This window comes from Penicillium citrinum (genome assembly GCF_028827155.1).
Source record: "Penicillium citrinum strain IBT 23319 chromosome Unknown utg000007l:1.0-2040159.0:1.0-2041076.0, whole genome shotgun sequence".
NCBI classification, from domain to species: domain Eukaryota; kingdom Fungi; phylum Ascomycota; class Eurotiomycetes; order Eurotiales; family Aspergillaceae; genus Penicillium; species Penicillium citrinum.
Window position 1 is genome coordinate 412,876 of NW_026622692.1, and position 22,640 is coordinate 435,515.

General features: G+C 46.4%; 7 protein-coding genes across 7 annotated transcripts; 3 read left to right on the forward strand and 4 right to left on the reverse strand.

The window, feature by feature from the left end:
* Positions 1 to 1,771: 1,771 nt before the first annotated feature.
* Positions 1,772 to 2,144, reverse strand: N7469_007811 (uncharacterized protein; the record flags this gene model as incomplete). Its single annotated transcript, XM_056646729.1, has 3 exons — positions 1,772 to 1,887; positions 1,975 to 2,026; positions 2,091 to 2,144. 3 exons carry the CDS (start codon positions 2,142 to 2,144, stop codon positions 1,772 to 1,774), a joined length of 222 nt encoding a protein of 73 aa, XP_056498280.1.
* A 931-nt stretch (positions 2,145 to 3,075) lies between these two features.
* On the forward strand, positions 3,076 to 3,448 carry N7469_007812 (uncharacterized protein; the record flags this gene model as incomplete). Its single annotated transcript, XM_056646730.1, has 2 exons — positions 3,076 to 3,387; positions 3,443 to 3,448. 2 exons carry the CDS (start codon positions 3,076 to 3,078, stop codon positions 3,446 to 3,448), a joined length of 318 nt encoding a protein of 105 aa, XP_056498281.1.
* Positions 3,449 to 4,057: 609 nt separating this feature from the next.
* Positions 4,058 to 7,153, reverse strand: sha1 (putative calmodulin-binding protein Sha1; the record flags this gene model as incomplete). The annotated part of the gene is made up of 3 exons (XM_056646731.1): positions 4,058 to 4,377; positions 4,437 to 5,435; positions 5,542 to 7,153. The coding sequence occupies 3 exons, from the start codon at positions 7,151 to 7,153 to the stop codon at positions 4,058 to 4,060; spliced, it is 2,931 nt and encodes a 976-aa protein (XP_056498282.1).
* Positions 7,154 to 8,500: 1,347 nt separating this feature from the next.
* Positions 8,501 to 12,402, forward strand: N7469_007814 (uncharacterized protein; the record flags this gene model as incomplete). The annotated part of the gene is made up of 8 exons (XM_056646732.1): positions 8,501 to 8,803; positions 8,869 to 9,350; positions 9,406 to 9,861; positions 9,922 to 10,541; positions 11,440 to 11,480; positions 11,550 to 11,979; positions 12,044 to 12,330; positions 12,385 to 12,402. 8 exons carry the CDS (start codon positions 8,501 to 8,503, stop codon positions 12,400 to 12,402), a joined length of 2,637 nt encoding a protein of 878 aa, XP_056498283.1.
* A 1,199-nt stretch (positions 12,403 to 13,601) lies between these two features.
* On the reverse strand, positions 13,602 to 14,506 carry N7469_007815 (uncharacterized protein; the record flags this gene model as incomplete). Its single annotated transcript, XM_056646733.1, has 2 exons — positions 13,602 to 14,194; positions 14,266 to 14,506. 2 exons carry the CDS (start codon positions 14,504 to 14,506, stop codon positions 13,602 to 13,604), a joined length of 834 nt encoding a protein of 277 aa, XP_056498284.1.
* A 465-nt stretch (positions 14,507 to 14,971) lies between these two features.
* On the reverse strand, positions 14,972 to 16,603 carry N7469_007816 (cytochrome P450; the record flags this gene model as incomplete). Its single annotated transcript, XM_056646734.1, has 5 exons — positions 14,972 to 15,131; positions 15,185 to 15,815; positions 15,882 to 16,011; positions 16,062 to 16,205; positions 16,259 to 16,603. The coding sequence occupies 5 exons, from the start codon at positions 16,601 to 16,603 to the stop codon at positions 14,972 to 14,974; spliced, it is 1,410 nt and encodes a 469-aa protein (XP_056498285.1).
* A 2,872-nt stretch (positions 16,604 to 19,475) lies between these two features.
* Positions 19,476 to 22,537, forward strand: N7469_007817 (Chitin synthase C; the record flags this gene model as incomplete). The annotated part of the gene is made up of 7 exons (XM_056646735.1): positions 19,476 to 19,559; positions 19,623 to 20,073; positions 20,139 to 20,500; positions 20,558 to 21,404; positions 21,476 to 21,659; positions 21,710 to 22,346; positions 22,400 to 22,537. 7 exons carry the CDS (start codon positions 19,476 to 19,478, stop codon positions 22,535 to 22,537), a joined length of 2,703 nt encoding a protein of 900 aa, XP_056498286.1.
* Between the last annotated feature and the right edge of the window lie 103 nt (positions 22,538 to 22,640).

The window sequence follows — 22,640 nt, forward strand, 5'->3', positions numbered from 1 at the left end:
CCTGGAGGTCTTGCGGCTGCATTGCATACAGGAAATGAAAGGTAAAAGTAAGCTATAGGTGAAGCAGTGACGCCGTTACAGAGTAAAGCCAACCTAACATATCGATCGTGGTGTGATCTTCAACGACCTGAATGTGCTCGGTGTCTGCGCGGTAGCCATCGCTGTCAAGGTCATGGTCGAGGTGCCAAGTTCATTCATACGTTTAGTGAATCGAAAGATGGCTCACCAGTTTGGGAAACCGAAAAGACTCCCCCAAACAATCCAAGCAATCGGCATCGCTACGGGATGGTGTTCCTACAATATCCGTCATCAATGTGAATGCCCAGATTCGAACTCAGCTGTTCTCAATATATATCGACTCGTATATCCCGTCTCAAACCCCAAGCCAGATCTCTTTTCGTTGCCAAAGATCCTCAAAGTTGATTGAATCTTTTCCGTGCCCCAAAGAGTCAGTTGCTGGATAGAGCGGTTACGGCTCTCGCATCTGTATTTGTAGGGAAAAGATTCGATGATGCAAACATGGTAAATAATGGAGTAAGAGTTTACAACCAAGCCATCCGCACCTTTGCTCGCTCAATATCGCGCTGTGAACTTCCGGTTAAAGAGGTGCTCTGTGCCAACCTTATATTCCAATTATATGAAGTGAGCTTCCTCTACGTTGGCGACTAAAGTATACGCAGCAGACGACTTACAACTATAGATTATCAACTGCACTTCCGGGTTCTCTGGTTGGATGGCGCACATGGAGGGTGCTAATGCTCTTCTTGCTCGACATCATCAGAGCCTAGTCGAAGATGAGATTTCCAAGATGATACTACGCCACCTAAAATTGGCGAATGTGAGTACGCAATCTCTTATTCATTAAGCTCAAACTCACATTTTACAAAACAGATATTTCACGCAATTAGAAAATCTAGATCCGCTCTTGCCTCGTGCTCGATGTGGCAAATGTTAACACCCCTCCGAGAGGACAATAACCTAACAGATGAGATCATTAACATTTTGATGCACTGTACCGCTCTCATAGAGCTCGTGGAAGATGCACGTTTCGATTCTGATCTTCATAGGTTGAAAAGGCTTTGCTGGGATCTGGAGCGCCAGACAGCGTCATGGTACCAACGTTTAAAATCGATATTCGGAGATCCACTTTATACAAACATACCAGATGACACTGAAATTCATTTTTAGGGGAAAAGTAAAAAGATTTTCTTTGAACGATACAACTTTATAGCCCGGGAGATTGCCGTGGCGCATTCACTTTACTGGGCCGCTAAGCTTATCATATATTCCCTCTCTTCTGGACTCGAGATCAAAGGGAAATCCTTTACTCAACATGAAGATTTCTGTACTAAAAGCTCATCATATAACAGCAAAGGAGGCTTTGAAGGAGGCGATATTTATATGAAGAATGTCGAGTTCTACGCTGATCAGATCTGCCGCGGCGTTGCCTACTTGATACAACCAGAGATGCATATACTCGGGGGTGAAAAAGTTGCTCTTTCCGGTATCTATGGCTGCCAAATTCTTCCACCAGAATGGGCTTCATGATAAATATCAATGGTGCCAAGAGGCCTTTGTTGAGCTGGAGTCCGTTGGGCTAGGCCTCTCCCATATTCTGCAAGGGACCCCATGGTCCAAATATCGACCCGGCGAAGCCAAAGCATTATAATACATATAAGAGAACAAAAATATGAAGACAAAATACGATACAATATTATCCACCGGCAAAACTCATACAGTGGGATGATGATAGTAATTGGGCTCGTTTGCTTTACCAACCCGGAGGACGACCACCGGGGGGGTCCTGGAGGACCAGGTGGTCCATCATCACCGCAACAATCTCCACAGCAGCACTCGCAGCACTCAAAGCAGCAGAGACCAGCACAGCTACCCGGAAAAGAAAGTTAACGATGATGCTTTGATTCTTCTCGGCAACTCAGCGCTGTACTAGTACTCACATTCCACAGCAGATACCCTCGCCTGCACCTCCACCGCGCATATGAACATCCATAGACTGAGCGGCCTCCTGTAATAAGAACCAGTTACTCCTGTATTCAACTCAAGAGAGAATAGGAAATGTGATTGCATACGGGCTGTTCAGTAACGGTCTTGTTCATTTCGAGTGGACTACTGGGCTGTTCCATAGTGAGAGTATTGACGTTTCATTGGTTCTCGATAGGGGGCTCTTGGGCCGGTTGAAACCAACTCTTGACTATTTCGAACATGGTGCTTTTATGGTGATCTCTGATTATTGAATTGTTGAAAAGGAACAAAACAAAAGTGGGCTGGGAGGCATCGAAGGATTTACGTCGACACAAACGGTCTTCCGCAACACAACTGGCACTATAGATAGATTCTGGAACATGCACTCCCTACGATGCGTTTCGGGCACCAAAATCCAATAAGTCAATGATGCAATTCATACTTCAGCTCAAGCCGATTACTATTAAACCATGCGTAAGTCTATCTCCGGGGCCGCGTCATTCGGCGCCATCTTCTACTCGGAGTGGGTCCGTTAAGAATCATTAGCGTTGATTTTGAGGGTTGTAGGGCTGTACAGGATTTGCCGCTCGAAATTGCCTGTGCAGTCTTTGCAAAGAGGCACTAAATTCTATACAATTATCTTGATTAAAGTATTGTAATGCAGTGAGTCTAGATAATGATGATGTTGATGCCAAGGGGTGTTATGGTGAGATTAAGGAATAACGTGGCGACAAACCCTAATTCCGCATCAGCCACAGCCGTAGATCTATAAAACAGCTCTACGCGGCGTCTTTGTTCGCCTCGTCCCACATCTCCGACAAATGCCAGAGATTCCTAGGCAACCAAATATTCCGCTACGCTCAGCGAGCATAGCAAAACCTTTGGCATGATGGAGAGCCTTGGCACTCTAGTTTTATACTAGACTGAATACGCAATTGAACGAACGTATTCAAATACCACTGGCAAAACCACGACAATGAGCCACTAAGTGGATATTCTTTACCCGAGGCTATTCCGGTCTTCTGTACTACTTAAGACCTGCGAATGTCTCCTCGATTGTGAAGTCAATCATTGATTACTTCACATCTCAACATGGGTCTCTTCTCACACCATCATCACCACCACCACCACCACGATCACCCTAGCGGACCTCCTCCAGGCGGCCGTCCGGGAGGTCACCATCACCACCAGCCTGGACCGGGTGGTCTACCTGGAGGTCCTGGTCACCATGGAGGCCCTGGCGGCCCTGGATTCGGTGAACCCCATCACCACGGCGGACCTGGAGAAGGTCCCGGATTTGGAGGACCTCAGGGTGTCCCTGGTGGCCATGGATTTGGAAGTCCTCAAGGAGTCCCCGGTGGTCACCATGGAGGCCCAGGAGGCCCTGGCGGTCCCGGCGGTCCTGTATGTATTGACCTCTCCCGAACAAATGAAGACTTGCTAACATGATTCGTTATAGCGTTGATAAACGAATTCAAGCCGGCAGGCAGTCCAAGCATGAAAAAGATAAACTGGCCGGGCATCTCAACTTGAATCGGATTCCGAGAATAGCCAGATTTATTTCGGCTTTCCCTTCCCTTCTTTGCAGTCACATTCCACTCATGCCGCTCTATGCTTTGTATTATATTGTCGTTTAAGCACTTATACCAGAATTCCAAGCTCTCGTCCTTGCTACACAGCAAACTTACAATCCCTAGGGAGTAGTACTACACTTCAGGGCTGTACTAGTAGTGAATGAAGATTAGGAATTGTACTAGCATGTTATGTTCATCACCATGTATATCATTTTCTTTTTGCTGTCGTGAAGGCACGAAGTGTATCAATTCACAATCAAGGTGCTAGGAAAGAAAACAAAAGAGGGTATTTGTAAACAACGCGAAGCCCACATGAATAGCTCTCATCGCCAGGATGGATGCGTAAATTCCATGAAGCAGAGTAACAGGAAAACCATGGCCATTCATGGGATCCAAGTAGTCAAAGAAAGGACCCAGGGCTCTCACAACGACCATGGAAAGCAGTAAAGGAGAGAATTGGGAAGCATCAAAGTACTTGAATTCTGTGATTCAGTATTGCGTTACTGTGTATAGCGCAGTCTTTTGCGTTGCTCGCGAACCTTGATATTTCGCCACCAACGAGTGATGACCTGGCTTGCCCAGATAAGCTCGTTTCTAGCTCTAACAGCAGCCGCACACTCTACAGCAAGGGTATGAGCCTTGACACGTCGTAAGGCATTTCGTCTGTCGATATGAGCTCGCCATTCACGTTGCAGGACTGTGGCTGCTCGTGCAGATTTTGATGCAGAGAGTAATCTTGAGCAGAGGAAAGCAAGAGCTCCCAAAGTGAAGTCCCTATCGAGAACATGGGAGGATGGCTTGTGAGGACAAACAAGCTGAGCTACTCATTGTTAGTGGGCGGGGCGTCAGAGAGTGAGCTTTATGTGCGAAATCACTTACCAAAGTGAGAGCTGCATCCCAGCAGCTGCAGACGTGATTCCAAACACCGGGACTTTCCAACATTTGTCGCATTATTTTGGATAGCACTCCCGGTAATATAGTGCTCGTACTCGTCCACGATACTTTCGTAAATCTTCCCGTCGGCAAAGCTGGTTGTCATGTTGGTCACGACTTGACCTTTCAATGCAGCTAATAAGGAGGCCCACTGCCGAAGCATTCGAATGTATTCGTCGTCATTGTCGAGATCATTACCAACGAACCAATCTTTGTCTTGGCATCTCTCATATCCAAGTAGCTTAACGCATTTGCGTTTCAGTCTTGCAATTTCCCGGCTTGTGTCCTCCCAGTCGACGAGTTCAGTGAAGCCCCATTTTCTAACAAGCGCCCACAGGAGAGCAACGGTCTTTTCGCGATAACCATCCACGATGTCCTCAGCCCGAATCTCACCCAAGAAGGAGATGGAGCTTGCTATTGAACTCAATGCAGAAAGAGCAATCTGTGCGTTGTAGACCTTTGCAGCTCTGCTTTCACACGGGTATTTCAAAAGCTTCGACAGGGGAAAATCAGTCTCATCGCCAATGGTAGACAGAGCTTCCCCTGCCTGAAAGGTGGCTCCAGTCCGATCTTCGTTATCAGATCGTTGTTGCGGGGAAAAGAAAAGGGCCTCCACAATTCGTGTCAATCGAACACCATCTCTAAGGTCCACAGCAAGGTTTTTGATCTGATAGTCATATTCTCGCAGTCTGTGCTGTTCGTATATTAAGTGGCATCCAAGATGACTTAAAGTCTTCGATATGTCTCCACAGGAAGGTAACAGCACACGGGCGAGAGCCTGAAGAACCTCGGTGGAGGATTTAAAAGACGAGTCGCGACGAAATAGCGGTTGTTGGGAGTTTGTATTGGAGTTCTGAGTAGTTTGATCAAGTAGGGCAACGAATAATATGCTTCGAAGCACTGTTCGACGGTAGAATTTTGCTTGCACCTCTGTTGTGTCCCCCCCTAGATTCGAAAAAATCGGGGCCCATATCTTCGTTGCGAAGAAGAAACGATTCCAAAAAGCGTTCCAATTTGCGAATAGTGTTCCTAAGATCCTTCGACATCTTACCGTCTGGCTTAGTGATCTCAAACTCGACGAAATCAGAATCGTTAGATACTCTCCGTCCAATGATAGCCTCTGCAGCAGAAACGAGAACACGGATATCGTATGATTGCACCCAGATGTCTAGAAATTTGCGTCGAAGCCCAATGTCTTGCCTGAGACGACTATACCGGGAAACAAGCTCCTTTGGAATGCTTAAAGTTCCACATGCAAGAGATGCCTGAAGGCGCTTATGAAGCTGCACAAAAAAATCGGTATGATACAGCTCAAGCATTTCAAGTCGAAGAGTACTCAGACTGCAGGGAGTTGAACCTCCAATCGTACTTTCGAGCAGGGAGTTCGCCAACTGCGTGATTACAGTTTCTTGGTGAAGCAGCCAATTATCATCATACAGAGAAGGCTTGGTAGTATTCTCCACCAATCTTGGATATTGATGGTTGATATTTCTTGACCCGGATGCAAGGCTACCAGGTCCCCGGGTACAAATTGACTTGGAATGATCGGAACAATTCAAGAGGGCAGACGTGCGACGATCCAAAGATGCCGAGCTCTTGATTGCTATCTTAGCCCGAGCAGAGCCAGACACCTCGCGGGAAGAGGATGAGCATGACGCCTGTGCATTCCCTTGCTTCTCTTCAAGAGCACTGCGAGGTCGGGGATTCTGGGATTGAAGTCGTGTCGAAGACTGGCTGACTTTGGCAGTGCTTGATCGATTATTGTCATTATGCCCAGCCGGTCTTGAGGCAGGTGTAGTATTAGTCCGGCTGAACTTCGACAAGGGCGCAGACTGGAAAGAATGTTTTCCCTCGATACCAATCAATGTTCCGGGAGGGATATTCTCCTTGCCACCATTCTTACCAGCTATGTCGACTCGTGTCACGGCTTCCTGTGCAATCTTCGTACTTGGCCGTAAGGGAGCTTTCCTAGCAGATGTCATCAAAGACTTTCGAGCTTGACGCTTTGCAATTCGATCCTCCAATGTGTTGACTTGTGTATCTCTAATTGCCTCGGGTTGTGCTGCTTGCTGCTTTTTCAGTGGGCTAAAAAGCCCCATAAAAACGCTGGCGACCGTGGTGTCATCTGAAGGTATGTACACAGTGTTCCGTCTCACGTTCCTTTTCAACGCATGTTCATGACTATCCTCGCGGGTCTGGCCATGATTGGACTGGGCAATAGCCACACCAGCGGGTTTTGTTTCAGCTTGTTGCATCATAGGCGAAGCATCGTTCTCATGCTTATCAGGATGAGAGGATGAACTTGAAGCAAGAGTGGCTTTCGGGCGGAACCGTTGGGCCGGGTGAGCTAATAATGAAGATTTACGTTGTGAAGCTGGCTTTGCTAAAGTATTCGGTCTTCTTCGTTTTCCCAATTTAGCTTCGCCAACTGATTGCTCGACTGCATCGTCATGTATTTGGAAATTGGAGCCAGGGCAATTAGCTCTCCGTGGACGAGACCCTCTTAAAACCGGTTCCCTGAACTCGGTGGTAAACTCGATCTGTGCTGTCGCTTCGAAGGCCGAATCGGTTTCCAAGAAACTGTCAAATGCCTCGCTACCACTGCCCGAAGACCGTGATCTCGATGGACATGGCGTGAAAGCTTCTCCAAGAAGGCCAGACATATTGACGCAATATTCAAAGACGCAAGTGTGGGGTTGGGCTATGAGGACATAGATAAGATGAAGTACAAGAACTGTGGATATGGGATCCAAGACTTGTCCTCTAGTCAACCCTTGCAGTTTATTGATCGTCGGAGGAGCGGTGAGTCGAGTGGTTGTCGTTGGAAATCCTAGACTGGTCGGGGAGAGATGGATATCCAACTTTTAGATATTCCAATATGGAACTGACACGCCAACACGTCCATTCATCCACGCGCAGCCCCGCGTGCCTCGTTGTGGCTGCTCGGTTTGATTGGATTCTGTTGATATTCGCTGTTGTCCAGGGCAACTAGGCTTATGTCATCACCGCGGGGCATATCACGTGAGAGTTGACTATTCATGTTAGCAGTCTCAGGCCGAATGTCGTGCCTCAGGCATTAAACTATCAGCAAAAGGAACTTTTGGGCGTCTCTTCTTCTCCAAATCACTAGCTCTTGCTATGTACGGGCACATTAATAGCTGAACTCCTAGTTTAAGGTTACATGGACCATTGCTAGAACACCAATTCACGAGTTGCACATATCCTATGCATTTTAGGGCCTGCAATCGCTGGTAGCTATTCACGTGATATAAACACACTTGCATATAACTAATGGTCCCTCACGTCGGACTGCTCCATCATCATAGTCTATGAGCAATCTGCTAAGGCTGTTCCCATTATCGATTGCTCCTGGATTCCTCAATTCAAAAATCAGCTACATATTTCCGAACATACACTATCTTCCAGTTGTGTACAGTACTAGATCTGATTAGGCTGGATCCACCGGGCAGTGCGAATTGCCCTCTGATGCAGGTACACCTACTACGTACATAATACACCTCCGTACTAACTATACATAGTATATACGGCAAGGCAAAATACCTTCCTGCAAGTCACCAAATCATCAGCCCAGTTGATCATAATATTAGAATGTGGTCTGAGAGCTACAATTCATGTCATTCGTACCAATCACAGCTTTAGAAAATCCCCATATCCAAATACAATGAAGCCAACCATGACATCGTAAAAAGGAGGCGAGTGGGTCTTTGCCCTAAATTAAACTCTCGTGACCTCTCCTTTCCCCAGACATTCAACGTGGCCGTCTGTTACATTCCTTGTCCGTTTCAACTGTCCATGACCTACTTCTTGAGCTTCTTTGTGACTAGAGAGTGTTGACCTTGAGCATCTTGATGATGTGCCAATAGGCGCGCGCCTTGTTCTTCCGAGCCTTCCACACCTTCGAATCTCCCCCTCCCGATCACCAGATTCAACAACGCGCTTTTTCTCCCCCTCCTCTCCATTCCTCGCTCGCTCCGGAATGATCTACGGCCATGGAGTCCCTCGTATATGAAAACTCGCCTTTGGCCGACTACCTCCAAGGTTGGTCCCCGTCTCCTACCTATAAACTCGTCACAAAGGCTGACTCGGTGTCTTCAGGAGAGGGAGAGAATGAAGAGAGCTGGCCTGTGGACGAAGCACACACAGAAGACGAACAAGATGCGGCTTCTTCCAATTTTGCCCCACGAGGGGCGTCGCGGTTTCAAGATCGAGTTCGGAATAAGCTACCAAAGCCTCTGGACCTGAAGAATACGCGCCAGGGAGTGGCTGTTGAGAAGCTCTATAGCGCTTGCTCTGTAAGACTTTTTGCTCCTATTGCGTGGTTTCGCCTACGAATTTAGCTAACGGGAAACTTTCATAGTCAGCACTCAACGCCCGCATTGGACGAGGGGACAACGAGAGATTCTTGGAGCAGTTCGGATACGTTATCGTCGCCTCTCAGTTATTGAACGAACACAGCGCACCCTCCTACACATCAGCTTCCGACGTTGCATCAGCATCCCAGCCCGCTGAACTACCTTCCCTATCGACAACCTTCGGTCTCCATGGTGCTATCGTTACGGCTGCGACCTCTTTTTCGATTGCTTGGCTATTACACTGGGGACGCTCCAAAACGGGTTCCGGAATCAACACAAGGAGGGTCGGTGTCTTGCTTATTCTAGTTCCACTTCTCGGCGTCTTATTCTATGCGTTCGCCAAAAGACAGTGGTTAAAGTACCTCCGACACCAGGCCGTAGAGGCTGCTGGGACCTTTGTTGGGAATGCGCAAGGATTTGACTCGACAGCATCAGCCTCAGTAGTCTTCATACAGGAGGTTGAACTTGTTTCGAGAGGTTATAGAATGTAGGAGGATCTTGATTATCACACCAATTAGCACCTTTACTGACGGTCTTAATAGAAGCACTCCCCTCCCGCCAATCAGTCGGCTGGAAGATCAAGTCCAGACGCGGCGTTGTTTGAGGCTTCGCAGAGCTGTGTCCGAATGCTTCTATTCGATGCTTGAACGCTATGTCAACTCGCAAAATACTCTTCGTCCGCTCACAGATGACGCCAATTTGGCAAAATATTATGACATTTACGACATTGCTTTAGATGATCTCGAAGCAATCGAGGCTAGTCTGTCGCATCGAAACTTGGACGACCAATATTCGTTGCGTTCGCTACGTGACCTTTTTGGCAAATTATACACTATGCGAAAGAGCGTCTTATGCTGTCTGCTGGCACTCAGCGCCGATGGAGGGGGCTCCGATATTACAAGATGGAGTTCGGCCGTGGAAGAAATGCGCGAGCTTGCTGCGGTTACAGGTTCAAGCATGACTAAGATGGCTAATATTCTGAACGAAGAAGATAGTGAGTATTCTCTGATTGTCCCTTGATACTCTCGCAACCTCGACCTTTAGCTAACCTTGTGCAGGGGATGCAATTCCCCCTCCCCTCTACCTTCTGTATCTCCAAGCAAGGAGAATATGCGTGCGCAATTTCGGAGACTCAACTCTTTATCACAGGGTGTTCGATCCTTACATGCAAAAATGCACATCATCTGCGAGGAGATGAACGGCGCGATGGACCAGCCCGACCCCAACGATTTTGAGACCACGCTTCTCGCGCAGTACGAAACAATCGGAAACGATCTTCGCGGTCTACTCCAAGAATGGGAGACGAACAAGCTTGCTATAATTCACAGCCAAGATCGCCTTAGTGCTACTGACCGCTCACGACCTTCGAGCACGATGCTGCCAGTATCGCCCACACCTAGTCTCGGTGGTACCACGGCCGTCGAAGGCAGCCCCACTGATGCCCTCAAGGCCTTGAATGGTGATCTGCGGCCGGATCTGACTCAAAGTCTTGATGACGAAGAGATTTTCGAGGCCGTCGTGCTTCCTGCTTCGAGGAATAAGAGAGCATCATTAACTCGAGATGAACGTCTGGCCCGTGTCCGAGAGGAGCGTGTCAGGCAAGCAGCGGCCCGTGAAAAAGTGGACGCCAACACAAATATGCTCAAAGAGCTGGAAATGGTTATCAAGCAGCGTCCTCGTAATAACCAGTCCAAACGAGTGACCAGCATTTAAGCAGCCTCAACTTTCTTGTCGAGGATGGCCCTGCTTTCCACCCACCTTTTCTATTTCAACCCAAGGCGTGGCTTTCAAACCGCCATTGGTTGAAATTTTAACGATACCTTTAATGACTTTAGAAGGATCCGGCGATTACGGTGTTCTTAGGGATTCTATTCTTCTACTTTCTCTTTCTTGCTCCACTCAAGACCCATGGCTTACTTTGTCACGGGTTTCATTTCATTTGTACATTTACCGAGCTTGAGGTTCAAATTGTCTGCAATTCCCATAGTCAAAGCTCAGATATTGGGATTTGACTTATATGTATATTGTAACTTTTCTTCAGGATATACTTCCCGTCCCTTTCTATCTATTACAATGAGTCTTTAAAGCCATGCCGGTAACAATATGCTTTGGACGAAGGCTGCGAGTATTTTTGTACGGGCACAACAAAGGTTATCATTTATAGACCTATTCATGAATAGTACAATTGTCCCAGCCATACAATAGATAGCTTTACGGTCTCGTAATAGTTACTAGTTAGCACAGAAGTATTGATGCCTGAAACAACTGGCGGTAACTAATTATTACCGCCCTCGGCAATTAGTGGGGGTGACGCGCTCGCGCGCGATCCCACTAACCCTCGGACGCGATTTGTCTTATATTCAGACCGCTGTCCTTTCTGCCTCTGCCAACAACTCTTCCACGATCATCTTCTACCTCTCATCCACGTCAATTTGACGCGAGCACCTCTTCTTCTTACTCCTCAGCCTCTTAATACACAAATTAAAACAATTGACACATACTCCTCATCACCAGTGCGTACAGAAATCCGTCTCCCAACCGTCTGCGAAGGCACAGCTAACACGGCGAAAATACAGTGTTGGAAGCCCGTCTCGAGCAAGCCAGTCTGCTGAAGCGTGTAAGTTTTCCGTTGAATCCTCTCTCTTCTTTTTATGTCGAGCATGATTATTAACGCTTTCGTGACCAGGTTGTCGACGCGGTCAAGGACTTGGTCCAAGACTGCAACTTCGATTGCAATGACTCCGGTATCGCCCTTCAGGCCATGGACAACTCCCACGTTGCTCTAGTTTCTATGCTGCTCCGCGCCGAGGGCTTCTCTCCTTACCGCTGCGACCGCAACATCGCGCTTGGCATCAACCTGACTTCCTTGACCAAGGTCCTGCGTGCCGCCCAAAATGAAGATATCCTGACTCTCAAGGCCGAGGACTCTCCCGATGCTGTTAATCTTATGTTCGAGAGTGCTGAGACTGATCGTCTGAGCGAGTATGATATCAAGCTTATGGACATTGACCAAGAGCACCTGGCCATTCCTGAAACTGATTATGCTGCCTCTGTCGAGATGCCCTCTGCTGAGTTCCAGCGCATTTGCAGAGATCTGAATGCTCTGTCCGAGTCCGGTAAGTGATCATCTCTCTAATTAAACTGTCGCATGACAGGGAGGTGCTAATTTGCCTTGAAAAGTCGTCATTGAGGCTAGCAAGGAGGGAGTTAAGTTCTCCTGCCAGGGTGACATTGGTAACGGCTCTGTTACCGTTCGCCAGCACACAAACGTCGACAAGCCCGAGCAGAATGTCACCATTAACCTATCCGAACCTGTCGCTCTGACCTTCTCCCTTAAGTACCTTGTCAACTTCTGCAAGGCATCCAACCTCTCCACCTCCGTAACACTTCATCTCTCTCAGGAGGTTCCTCTGCTCGTTGAGTACGGCCTTGGCAGCGGTCACCTGCGTTTCTATCTGGCACCCAAGGTACGACCTCACACTCGTCGACCCCCCACGAACAATACTAACTCGAATATATAGATTGGTGACGAGGAATAAAGGACATGATCCGAGTAGGGAAATACCAAAACGAAGCCCCTATGATAATGGAAAACCTCTCACGGCGGCAATGAATTTTCTTTTTCTGCGATATGTCCCGGGAACAAAAGGGACGACATATTCTTTCCAATGTCTATTTCGAAATACATTTCGAGCGGTCTAATTTTTTCACTTCTTACAAAGCCGTTCATGTCCCTCCACGTCTCAGTTAAGTAAAGGATTGTAAATGTTGGCTTAGCCGTTATTTATTATTGTCACTATAAGTCTACGAAGGTTGGACCCTTGTGCGTAACCCCGACCTCATCCATCACCCAGCTAGAAATGTTGCCTTGTCTAACGAAGACCCCATATCAAGACCTAGCAAGGACATAGCCCGCAACCCCACAATTAGCAGAGTCGCCAAAAAATCCATTCTTTCCAGCCCCACCCAGCGCACAGTTAATGCACCGATAGAGATGGTAGGGAGAAAAGGAAGAGAAAACTGACCTTGGAAAAAAAAAGTGAAGCACCACCCCCACCAGAATGATCGGAATCGAATGATACCATCCTCTTCTTAACCAAGCCGAAACCCAGAAAAGAAGAGGAGTAAGGTATGCTGCGTATTGCACTAAAGTGTTTTCACACACAATCTCCGCACCGACTCTCCCAAAGGGAAAACCACCAGCACACCCCAAGGGATGAAACTGGTGCCCCGATGTTTCTGATGCCAAGTGCAGGTGTGTCTTGTAGGTCACACCAGGCCCTCACGGGCAGTACCGGCGTCTATTCTCCTAGAAGACTAGACGCGGGTTGGATGTTGAAGATTCCTCCGAATTTCTCATTTGCGAGTAGTCTCGGAGTGAGAAGAACTCACGACCCGAGGACAGGGGACATAGTCCTCTGCCGTGTGTAGCAAAGAAACGCAGCATTGGTGGGGGTGGTGCTTGAAGGAGAAGAAAGAAAAAAGAAAGCTGAGAGTCTGCTGTAGAATTTGTCGTGGTAGTCGATTAGACCGCCTTCTGTTTTTGGTATTAGTTGCTGTTTACTGCCAGTGAGTCAGGGAAGATATCTTAAGTCACTCTTAATGTGCTGGGATTTGTTTGCTCGAAATTTGAAGGGGATAAAACCTCAACTTTTTATGTAAATTAAGAATTACTGATTCATGGAAAAGGGGTACCGATGGGGTCTTGTAGATTTAGTTGATGATGGTATTATTATGATTAAAGCCGGCTCGGCATCGAATACGAGATCTCTTCAAATGCACGAACTATGTATTGTCGACCTGCGATTTTCACTTTCTCTCCTGGAACCCTCCAAGAGCCAATTCCTTCCCCTTCAAACCCACGGGAAATAGAAGGTAGTGTGGCTCCATTGGCACCCACCACATATCGATCTTTCCACTCTGAACTCCATTCTTCCCGTCGAGCACTGACATCAGACCCAGATTTGCTCACCGTCCATTTCCCATTCGTGCCCTTATGTCGCTTATGAACTTGAGTCTGCTGGAGAGCGAGGTATGTCCCCCAAATGCGGCCCAGAAATACCTTGTTCAGGGCCACTTCACCTTCACTTAATTCTCCATCATCTGACTCTAGAACCCACGAGATGCCTTCCTTCGCACCCTCAGGTCCTGCGCGGAATGGAAGCTCTCTCCAAACTTCTTCATATTCCGTCATTGGCTCCCCTGGAATATCAGGCCGAGGCATTGATCCGGTTTCTAGATCATCACCATTTGGGAGAGTGACGAAAGTACCACAGTCAGCACTTTCAAAGGCATCATGGGAATCAAGCTCATGGGTAAAGGAGACTCGAACTGGAGCCACGTTAGCTTTGTATCTATAAGAAGATTCGAAGGATGAGATGAGTGTATCGGGATTAACGAACGAGGTTCCTGGCTTTCGATGAGTCGTTGACCAGCAATTGCCCAGTCTATCTTGCCGGTTGATTTTTCCATCCGCAAGTCAAGATACCATTCTCCAACAGACATGACAATTGTGTCTGTGGTCTCCTGAGCTGACTCTGGAAGCCATCGCAGGGAAATTCGCGTCGAAAATCGACATGCTGAGACGGGAGTACCAAGGCTGGCCATGACTAGGGAAGATAACAAGGTGCTTCTTTGCCTCATTCAAAGAGGACTGTGCCGAGACTTTATCATGAATTACCATAAACCAACGACTAACGGACTTCGTCGACTCAGACTATGATGCACTAGCCGCAGTAAACAAATCGGGTAGGTGGAGGAGATGAGGGGGGCCCCGCTTCGATTGCAGACGGTCAACTGATTTTGTCTCCGCCTCATTGGAACTTCCCCTCATAAATTCCGCTTTACTCATTCAACCATCAATGTAAAGAGATCGTCGCTGACCATTCGCTAACCTAATCCATCTTCATATTGTAGTATCAAGGAGGAAGCACATTGGCAAGCCAACAAAGATCTAGATAGAACAGAATCTACGTATGAACATAACGAATTGAGCAAAGCACACAACTTCACCAACATCTCATTGCTTTACTATCAAATATATTGGAAGATTGAAAAGTCCTCATACAAAACTAGCCGTTATGGGGAGCGTTTTGCCAGGAGTTGAATCTAAGCTGGCGAAAATACGAGCTTACATGTCTGTCCCCTGGGCCTTGCAGATATGATTTGATCGTCTAGTATCATCGATCCAGTCATATCTAGGGCAACAGTAGTTTCAAAGCGAGAGTAGACCTCTTTCAATAGAGTCTTCATTTCCACCAAGGCGAGACTATCTCAAGTCAGAAAAGGGTAACCTCAGCGAATGGTATCTTTTACACTTACTTTTTCCCCGTACACCCTCTTCCTCCAACGGCAAAAGCAAAGAAGTTTCTATTTCGTTCAACGGTTCCCCTTGCATCAAGCCATCGATCTGGATTAAATCGATCTGGCTCTGGAAATACCTTCTCGTCACTGCGGTGAACAGTGTAAGGCTGGCAGCTGACGATGGTATGGGCTGGGATATGGTATCCGTCAATAACGCGTCCACCTGAGGGTACATATCGTGGCAGAGACATCGGAATTGGCGGAGAACAACGCAGTGCTTCTTTGATAACTGCATCAAGATAGACGAGGCTGTCTAAGGGTGCATCTGCCGCGGCATTCTTTAATTCATGCTGCAGTCGCCGTTGAAAATTCATGTTTTGAGGCTGTGAAAGTTCCCACATCAAAAAGCAAAGCCCATCTCCGGTCGTATCAATACCTGCAGCCATGTGATCTTTGCACTCTGCTGCAGCTTGCATGAGCTCCAAATTAGAGTCCTTTCGTTTGAGCTTTTCCAGCAAGCTGTGGTCGTCCAAATCGGTTTGACTAGCCATTTCGAGAACATATTGGTTTGCTTTGGGGGCACTTCGAGGATGAAGGTACTTTGGAAAATGTGGTTCCAATCTAGGAAGATAGTACGCCAGTAGGCTTTCTGTGGAAGTTTAGAACATGCGTGATTTTAATACTAAATTCTAAGTCATGAAGGTGACTGACTTACTTTGGAGGCTTTGGTGATATGTCAGCTCCTGCATGATTTCAAAGTCTTTCTTTATGTTGAGGGATTTGAGCCCTCCAGGGCTGAACATAAAGTGAGTTACGCAGTCTACCGCATAACAATGAAGCAATACCTTGAAAGGTTAGCACAGAGCCATAGCTCCAAGATAATAAGTGTACTAACGTAAATGTCCACGCTTTTTTGTCCCGCCTCGGCACATTGCGCCACAAAAGTCATTGCTCGTTCATGAATGGCAGCCAAGGGTTTCGTCTTCATGACATTAGTCATGGCATAGCGCTCAGCAAAAAGACGCTTTCTTCTACTGTGCTATGCGAAGTCAGTATCTGTCACCTGTTTGACTCCCAAAATATCCAAATCACCTCATCTCTCGACAATGTGGAGAACATTGTTTTAATTTTGAATTGCTTGAATAATGAGTAAAACTCGGTCTTGTCATAGCCACTACCCCCCGAAGCATAAATCTCTTTTATAGCATCGAGACTCGTAAAAGATATTTCGTTAGGGCCTAACCTCACAACAGGGCCGTAGCGTCGATGAAGAAGGTTAACGGATACTCGGCGATTCGCGGTGAACTCTTGGTATTTAATCCATAGACTCGTGAATTGCGTATACCAAGGTCCTGGTATTTTTGCAAGGGGCGTGAAGAGCCCCTGTCCAATGTAAAAAGCAATTGAAAGGATTAATGCCGCCCAGAGCGAGAGCATAGTTGCTTGACTTGATATAGTCTATCCTAACAGAGATAAAAGATGGTTGTGATAAGGTAGCAAGTGACTGCTTCTAGGCGGCTGCTTTGCCCATTTATAGAGCTTTTGTGCTCCTAGATTAAAATTATTGAGCCAGATCATGCCGACGAAGCATTTACAGTATCTCGACCCGGTAGGTTTAATTCATATGCTCTACTGATGAGGAGTGCGGGGAAGAGAAATAGTCTTTGCTGAATGGTCCAAGATTGAGCCGATAACACCAAGCGTGACGGAAAGGGTAATCGGAGGAGACAACACGTAAAACACCACAGCAAAGCGGCACACATGAAATTAGATCACAATTTAGTAATGCCTAGCTAGATCTCAGCTCAGTAGAGATGAAAAAGAAAGGGAGCAAATTTTGGACAAGATGGATGTATGGTTATCTAAAGCAAGAGCTCGTACTAAGATAGAGTAAAAACCACGATAAACAGCGAAAGCAGCATAATTGTCCTATCTAGATAAATTTTGGCCACCCTAGGGCAGTGATCCGATCCTGTTTGATTTTGAGAAAAAGAATTAAAAAGTCTCCGATTAAAAACTGCATGTTTCTGCCATATGCAATTAAGCTGGATGGATTTACAATGCGCAAAAGTCCACCATATGACCACTACGTACCTAGCTACGGACAGATTAACGGAGGTAAAAAAGTGTCTCAATGGAGAAATTCATTTGGCCTTATTTAGTGAATCACGTTTACTGCTCAGCTTCTTTAGCTCTCTATCACATAAATACTAAGCTCTCACATCGTCCGTTTTGTGCGTCCAAATAAACTTCAACTTGATGAAATCCATTTTTTACTGTAGGTTTGCCTTCGAGGCTTCAACTGCAGTAACATAGACTGGAAACTGGAATTCTCGGATAGCTATTTTCAGCTGGAAATTACGTGAGATGTTAGCATTTACTGAGATTAGTGCCCGGGTGATCTGTCGGCGATTGGGATCTTGATGATGTACCTTGGACAGTCCCATTCTAAACCCGAGGCGCACCTCAAGTTGATAATCTCGCTTTATATTGCAAATTGCGAAGCTCGGTGTCAGCGCAGAGGGAAGGGTATGCGATGCCCAAATTACACTTGGAAGTATAATCTTAGTACCCAAAGGATTATTGTCAGTACATATTCTCTGTTCCATGTTGGCCATGGTTTTTGGATAATCCAGGAATGTCTGGATATTTTACCATATCCACGGGCGTGAAGCTGTGTTATTCCGATGAGCTGTGTTTGGAAATCGTGTAAATAAAGTTGACAGTCGTCGGCGTGGAGCTTTATGATTTTGATATTAGATGGCAGCGCCTGACCTAAAAGAAGCCAGGAGCCGCTCAAAACCTCTACCTCGACTTGCATGTCCATTAGCATGTTGAACCAGCTATATTCGGATTTCGGTTCAAACATTATATACTGTTGCTCCTACGATGGCTTTTGTACAGGACAAAAGCGTATCTCGTGTGTCTGTCCAGCTTGGTCAGCTTGAGGAGCCTCAACGTGCAAGTTACTAATTTGCATCAGTCTAGTAGTCTGATGCTGTTCAATAGTACTCAACTAGATTTCGGTATATTTGAGGAATACCACGCCCCATAATTTTCACATCAAGTGTATATCTTACTTCCGCTGCTGAACCGACTTGACCTGTTGATGGAGGAAGTCGTCGTAGCAGATGTGTCTTTCCCTTGCGCCAGCGTTTCTTGATGGTGCATGGTAATGGTTTACTTCTTTTTATTTGGCTTGATTGGGCGCATTCGCAGGTTGGAGGAAACTTTGAATAGAAATATCTCAGCTTTCAAATTTCCAAACATCGCCATTCTAACACTGCGAAGAAAACTTACCGGAATGGAGAATTCAAATATATGTCTTCCTGCTCTCATTGTTCTCTTTCTAACTATACTGTGCTGCGGGACCTCATCGGGTGAAATTATCCATCGTGTGGATTTGAATACCTTTGAATGATTTAGCTAAATTCTCGGTACTACCAGGCAGCAGCAGCTAGGACAGCGAATACCTTATGTGTCTCGTTACTGTACCTAGATCTCAACCTCGAAGTCGAACTCCCAGAAAGAGTCAGAGAAATGTTTGATATGAGGACAGACGACAAAGCGACTAGTATTATTTTCCCTGTGACCGTATCCTTGTTTGTATAGATGAGATCGTCACTCTCCACTTCAACCTGGGCTGCTATTGCTGGGCGCCCTGACAAAGACATGCTGGGCCCGAAATGCATTGACCAGAGTTTATGATGAGTCTATAAGAGGCTCAATATTGAGAAAGTTCACTATATTGGTCCCCATTCGGTGGTTAAAAGGTGACTTGGCCGTGACATCTGTGTCGAAGAGATATCCTTGTTGCTCGCACCTCCGAAGGAAGCCAACAGAGTACAATTTCCACCTTGGGGTGCTGTACTACCTTGGTCTCGCCTATTATTAGGAATCAACCGGTTCATGACCCTCAAGTTGCTTTCCGTCATAGATCGAGTCGTCAAACGAATCCAGGCTACTTTTAAACAAGCGGCAGCCAGTTTTAAATCCTAAGCAGCTGCCATTTGGGCAGCGAGAGCATGGATTGGTGGGTTCCATTTCACTGCTGGTCTCACACCTGTTCCAGATTGGTCTATACGGGACGATGTACATTGGGACTTTTCCGTGATTATACATGGTCTCATGTCTAACCCAAATGACCTCGCATGCTCAGATTTCGCATGTCATTCCAGGAATGGATTCGCTCAGTCTTATCCGCATCTTCGAATCACCTTCAAATAATCTTTGAAATAATTACACCAAGCTTTTTCTCTTTTTCAGCCCAGCTCTGCCTCCTAAATTCTAGTGTGGCATCGCTTATACGATGGACCCTCACCATTCGAACGCACCTCGTCCTCGAAGTTCTCGTGGCTATGTCATACCAGGGGAACTCCTCGAACCTCGTGAGGTAAATTTCAATTGACAAACAATGAGGAATACTAGTCTCCAGAAAGTGCTAATGATCTGATAGAGAAACCCCGAGATCGGTGATCAAATCCCGCCAAACCAGCCGCTCCTTCCACCTCCAAATCCACACTTGGGTCTACCCTCACATCCTCCTGATCCATACAGTAGCTCTGACCAAACACTTTCCGTCCCTTTGCCACGATATCCATCACCATACCGTACCGGTGCAAATCTATCAGCAAGTTCATGCTATTCGGAGGCTCAAGATGGAGATTCACCTGCTCCCTCTGAGCACCAAAATGCTGAGACTGGCTCGACGACTTCCAAGCGATGGGCCCAACGACAAAGGGCGGCATCAGGGATCTTGAGACGATATCCAACAAGAAGAATCAAGCTGGTCAAGGGGACAGTGCTGAGTGTTGACTACCCAGTTCCAAGTGCGATTCGGAATGCAGTACAGCCTAAATACCGAGACCTGGAAGGGGGTTCATCGGAAGAATTCACTCACATGCGATGTAAATGACCCGCCAGAGTTAGCAAAGTATATGGCCATTATAAGATCAGAGGCTAATTAGAGTAGATACGGCCGCAACATGCGATCCGGATGAATTCACTTTGCAGCATGGATATAACCTCAGACCATCCATGTACAATCGACATACCGAGATGCTAATCGCGATTACATACTACAACGAGGATAAAGTGCTGACGGCCAGAACCTTGCATAGCGTTGTGCAAAATGTGCGTGATATAGTCAACCTTAAAAAAACAGAGTTCTGGAACAAGGGAGGTCCGGCATGGCAAAAGATCGTTGTATGTCTTGTTTTTGATGGCATCAAACCATGTGATAAGAATACCCTTGACCTACTTGCCACTGTTGGCATCTATCAGGACGGTGTTATGAAGCATGATGTGGATGGTAGGGAGACAGTTGCTCATATTGTAAGAAATCCTTCGTTCCCAGCAATTTAAGGTCTTGACACTCATACTGTTATTTAGTTCGAATACACCACGCAGCTATCAATCACTCCGACACAACAATTGATTCGGCCTTGTGGAGACGATCCAACAAACCTCCCTCCTGTTCAGATGATGTTCTGTCTCAAACAGAAAAACAGCAAAAAGATCAACTCACATCGCTGGTTGTTCAATGCATTCGGACGGATTCTAAATCCTGAAGTATGTATTTTGATTGATGCTGGAACAAAACCAGGGCATAAGTCTCTTCTTGAATTATGGGAAGCATTCTACAATGACAGGCATCTCGGCGGTGCATGCGGAGAGATACACGCTCTACTTGGCCGTGGATGGAGAAACGTTCTAAATCCACTGGTGGCAGCCCAGAACTTTGAATATAAAATTTCCAATATTCTTGACAAGCCGTTGGAAAGTAGCTTTGGCTATGTGAGCGTTCTACCAGGGGCATTTTCTGCATACAGATACAGAGCTATTGTTGGTCGACCGTTAGAACAGTATTTTCACGGCGACCATACACTCTCTGAAAAACTCGGCAAGAAAGGAATCGAGGGGATGAATATTTTCAAGAAGAATATGTTTTTAGCAGAAGACCGAATCTTATGCTTTGAATTGGTTGCTAAAGCGGGTTGTCAATGGAAACTCACTTACGTGAAAGCTTCGAAAGGAGAGACCGATGTGCCTGAGGGTCCGGCAGAGTTCCTCAGTCAACGAAGACGTTGGCTAAATGGATCTTTTGCGGCTAGTCTTTATGCCACTATGCATTTCAATCGGATATACAGAAGTGGGCACAACTATATTCGCTTATTTGCGTTTCACGTTCAGCTAATCTACAACATCTGCCAACTTGTGATGACATGGTTCTCTCTAGGTATGCTTCTTTTTCTCTTGTTCACGTTAGGATTTGGCATCGTTGAAACTCACAGTGAATCTCTTGGATAGCATCATACTGGCTCACAAGCTCTGTTATTATGGATATTGTCGGGACACCAAGCGCAGTCAACCACAACAAGGGCTGGCCATTCGGAGCCAATGTCACACCGATCTTAAACAATACACTAAAGACAGGATATCTAGCGACACTCATGCTCCAGTTTATCCTGGCATTAGGAAATAGGCCAAAAGGGTAAGCTATTATGCTCATTGTGTGTAATAGTAAAAGCTAACACAGACAAGGACAAAAATGTATTACACCTTCTCCCTGGTCTATTTCTCGATAGTACAAGCCTATATCCTTGTCTTATCTTTTTATTTGGTCTCGCAGGCGCTCACAGGCGACAATTTGAGCTTCAACTTCCATGACGGCATTGGTATATTCCTTAACTCATTCATCAACTCAACTGGTGGCCTCGTACTCGTCGCACTGGTATCCACATATGGAATTTACCTAATTGCCAGTATCGTCTATCTCGACCCTTGGCACATGCTAACATCGTCTTGGGCATACTTCCTTGGCATGCCGTCGTCAATTAATATCCTGATGGTCTATGCCATCTGCAACTGGCATGATGTCTCCTGGGGCACCAAGGGATCTGATAAAGTTGATGCTCTACCGTCGGTACAAACCAAGTCGGATGCACAGACAGCATTCGTGGAAGAAGTTGATAAGCCGCAAGCCGATATTGATGTTCAATTTGAACAGACAGTTAAGCGGGCACTCGCACCATGGGAGGAGCCAGAGGAAAAAGAAGAAATCAATCTAGATGATTCTTACAAGTCCTTCCGGACAAATCTTGTGCTGCTTTGGACGTTCAGCAATGGGCTTTTAGCACTGTGCATCAATAATGAAGGGTTGAAGCAGCTTTGTTTGACTGTATGTCGAAAATTATTTGGATTGTTTTGAGATGTGACAGCTAATTGTAGTAGACTACTTCGACGCTCCGCACGGCATGGTATTTCAAGGTGATTCTCTGGGGTACATCTGGTCTTTCAATCTTTCGGTTTTTCGGAGCACTATGGTTCCTTGTCAAAACGAACATTCTCTGCTGTTTCTATCGGCGTTGAAAATCTGCGGCCACTTGAATGAGGAGAGGATGTACATAGGATTGCATCTGGCTGGCTAAATGACTGACTGGCTATGTTTGTATATAGCTTTGAAATTTCGCGG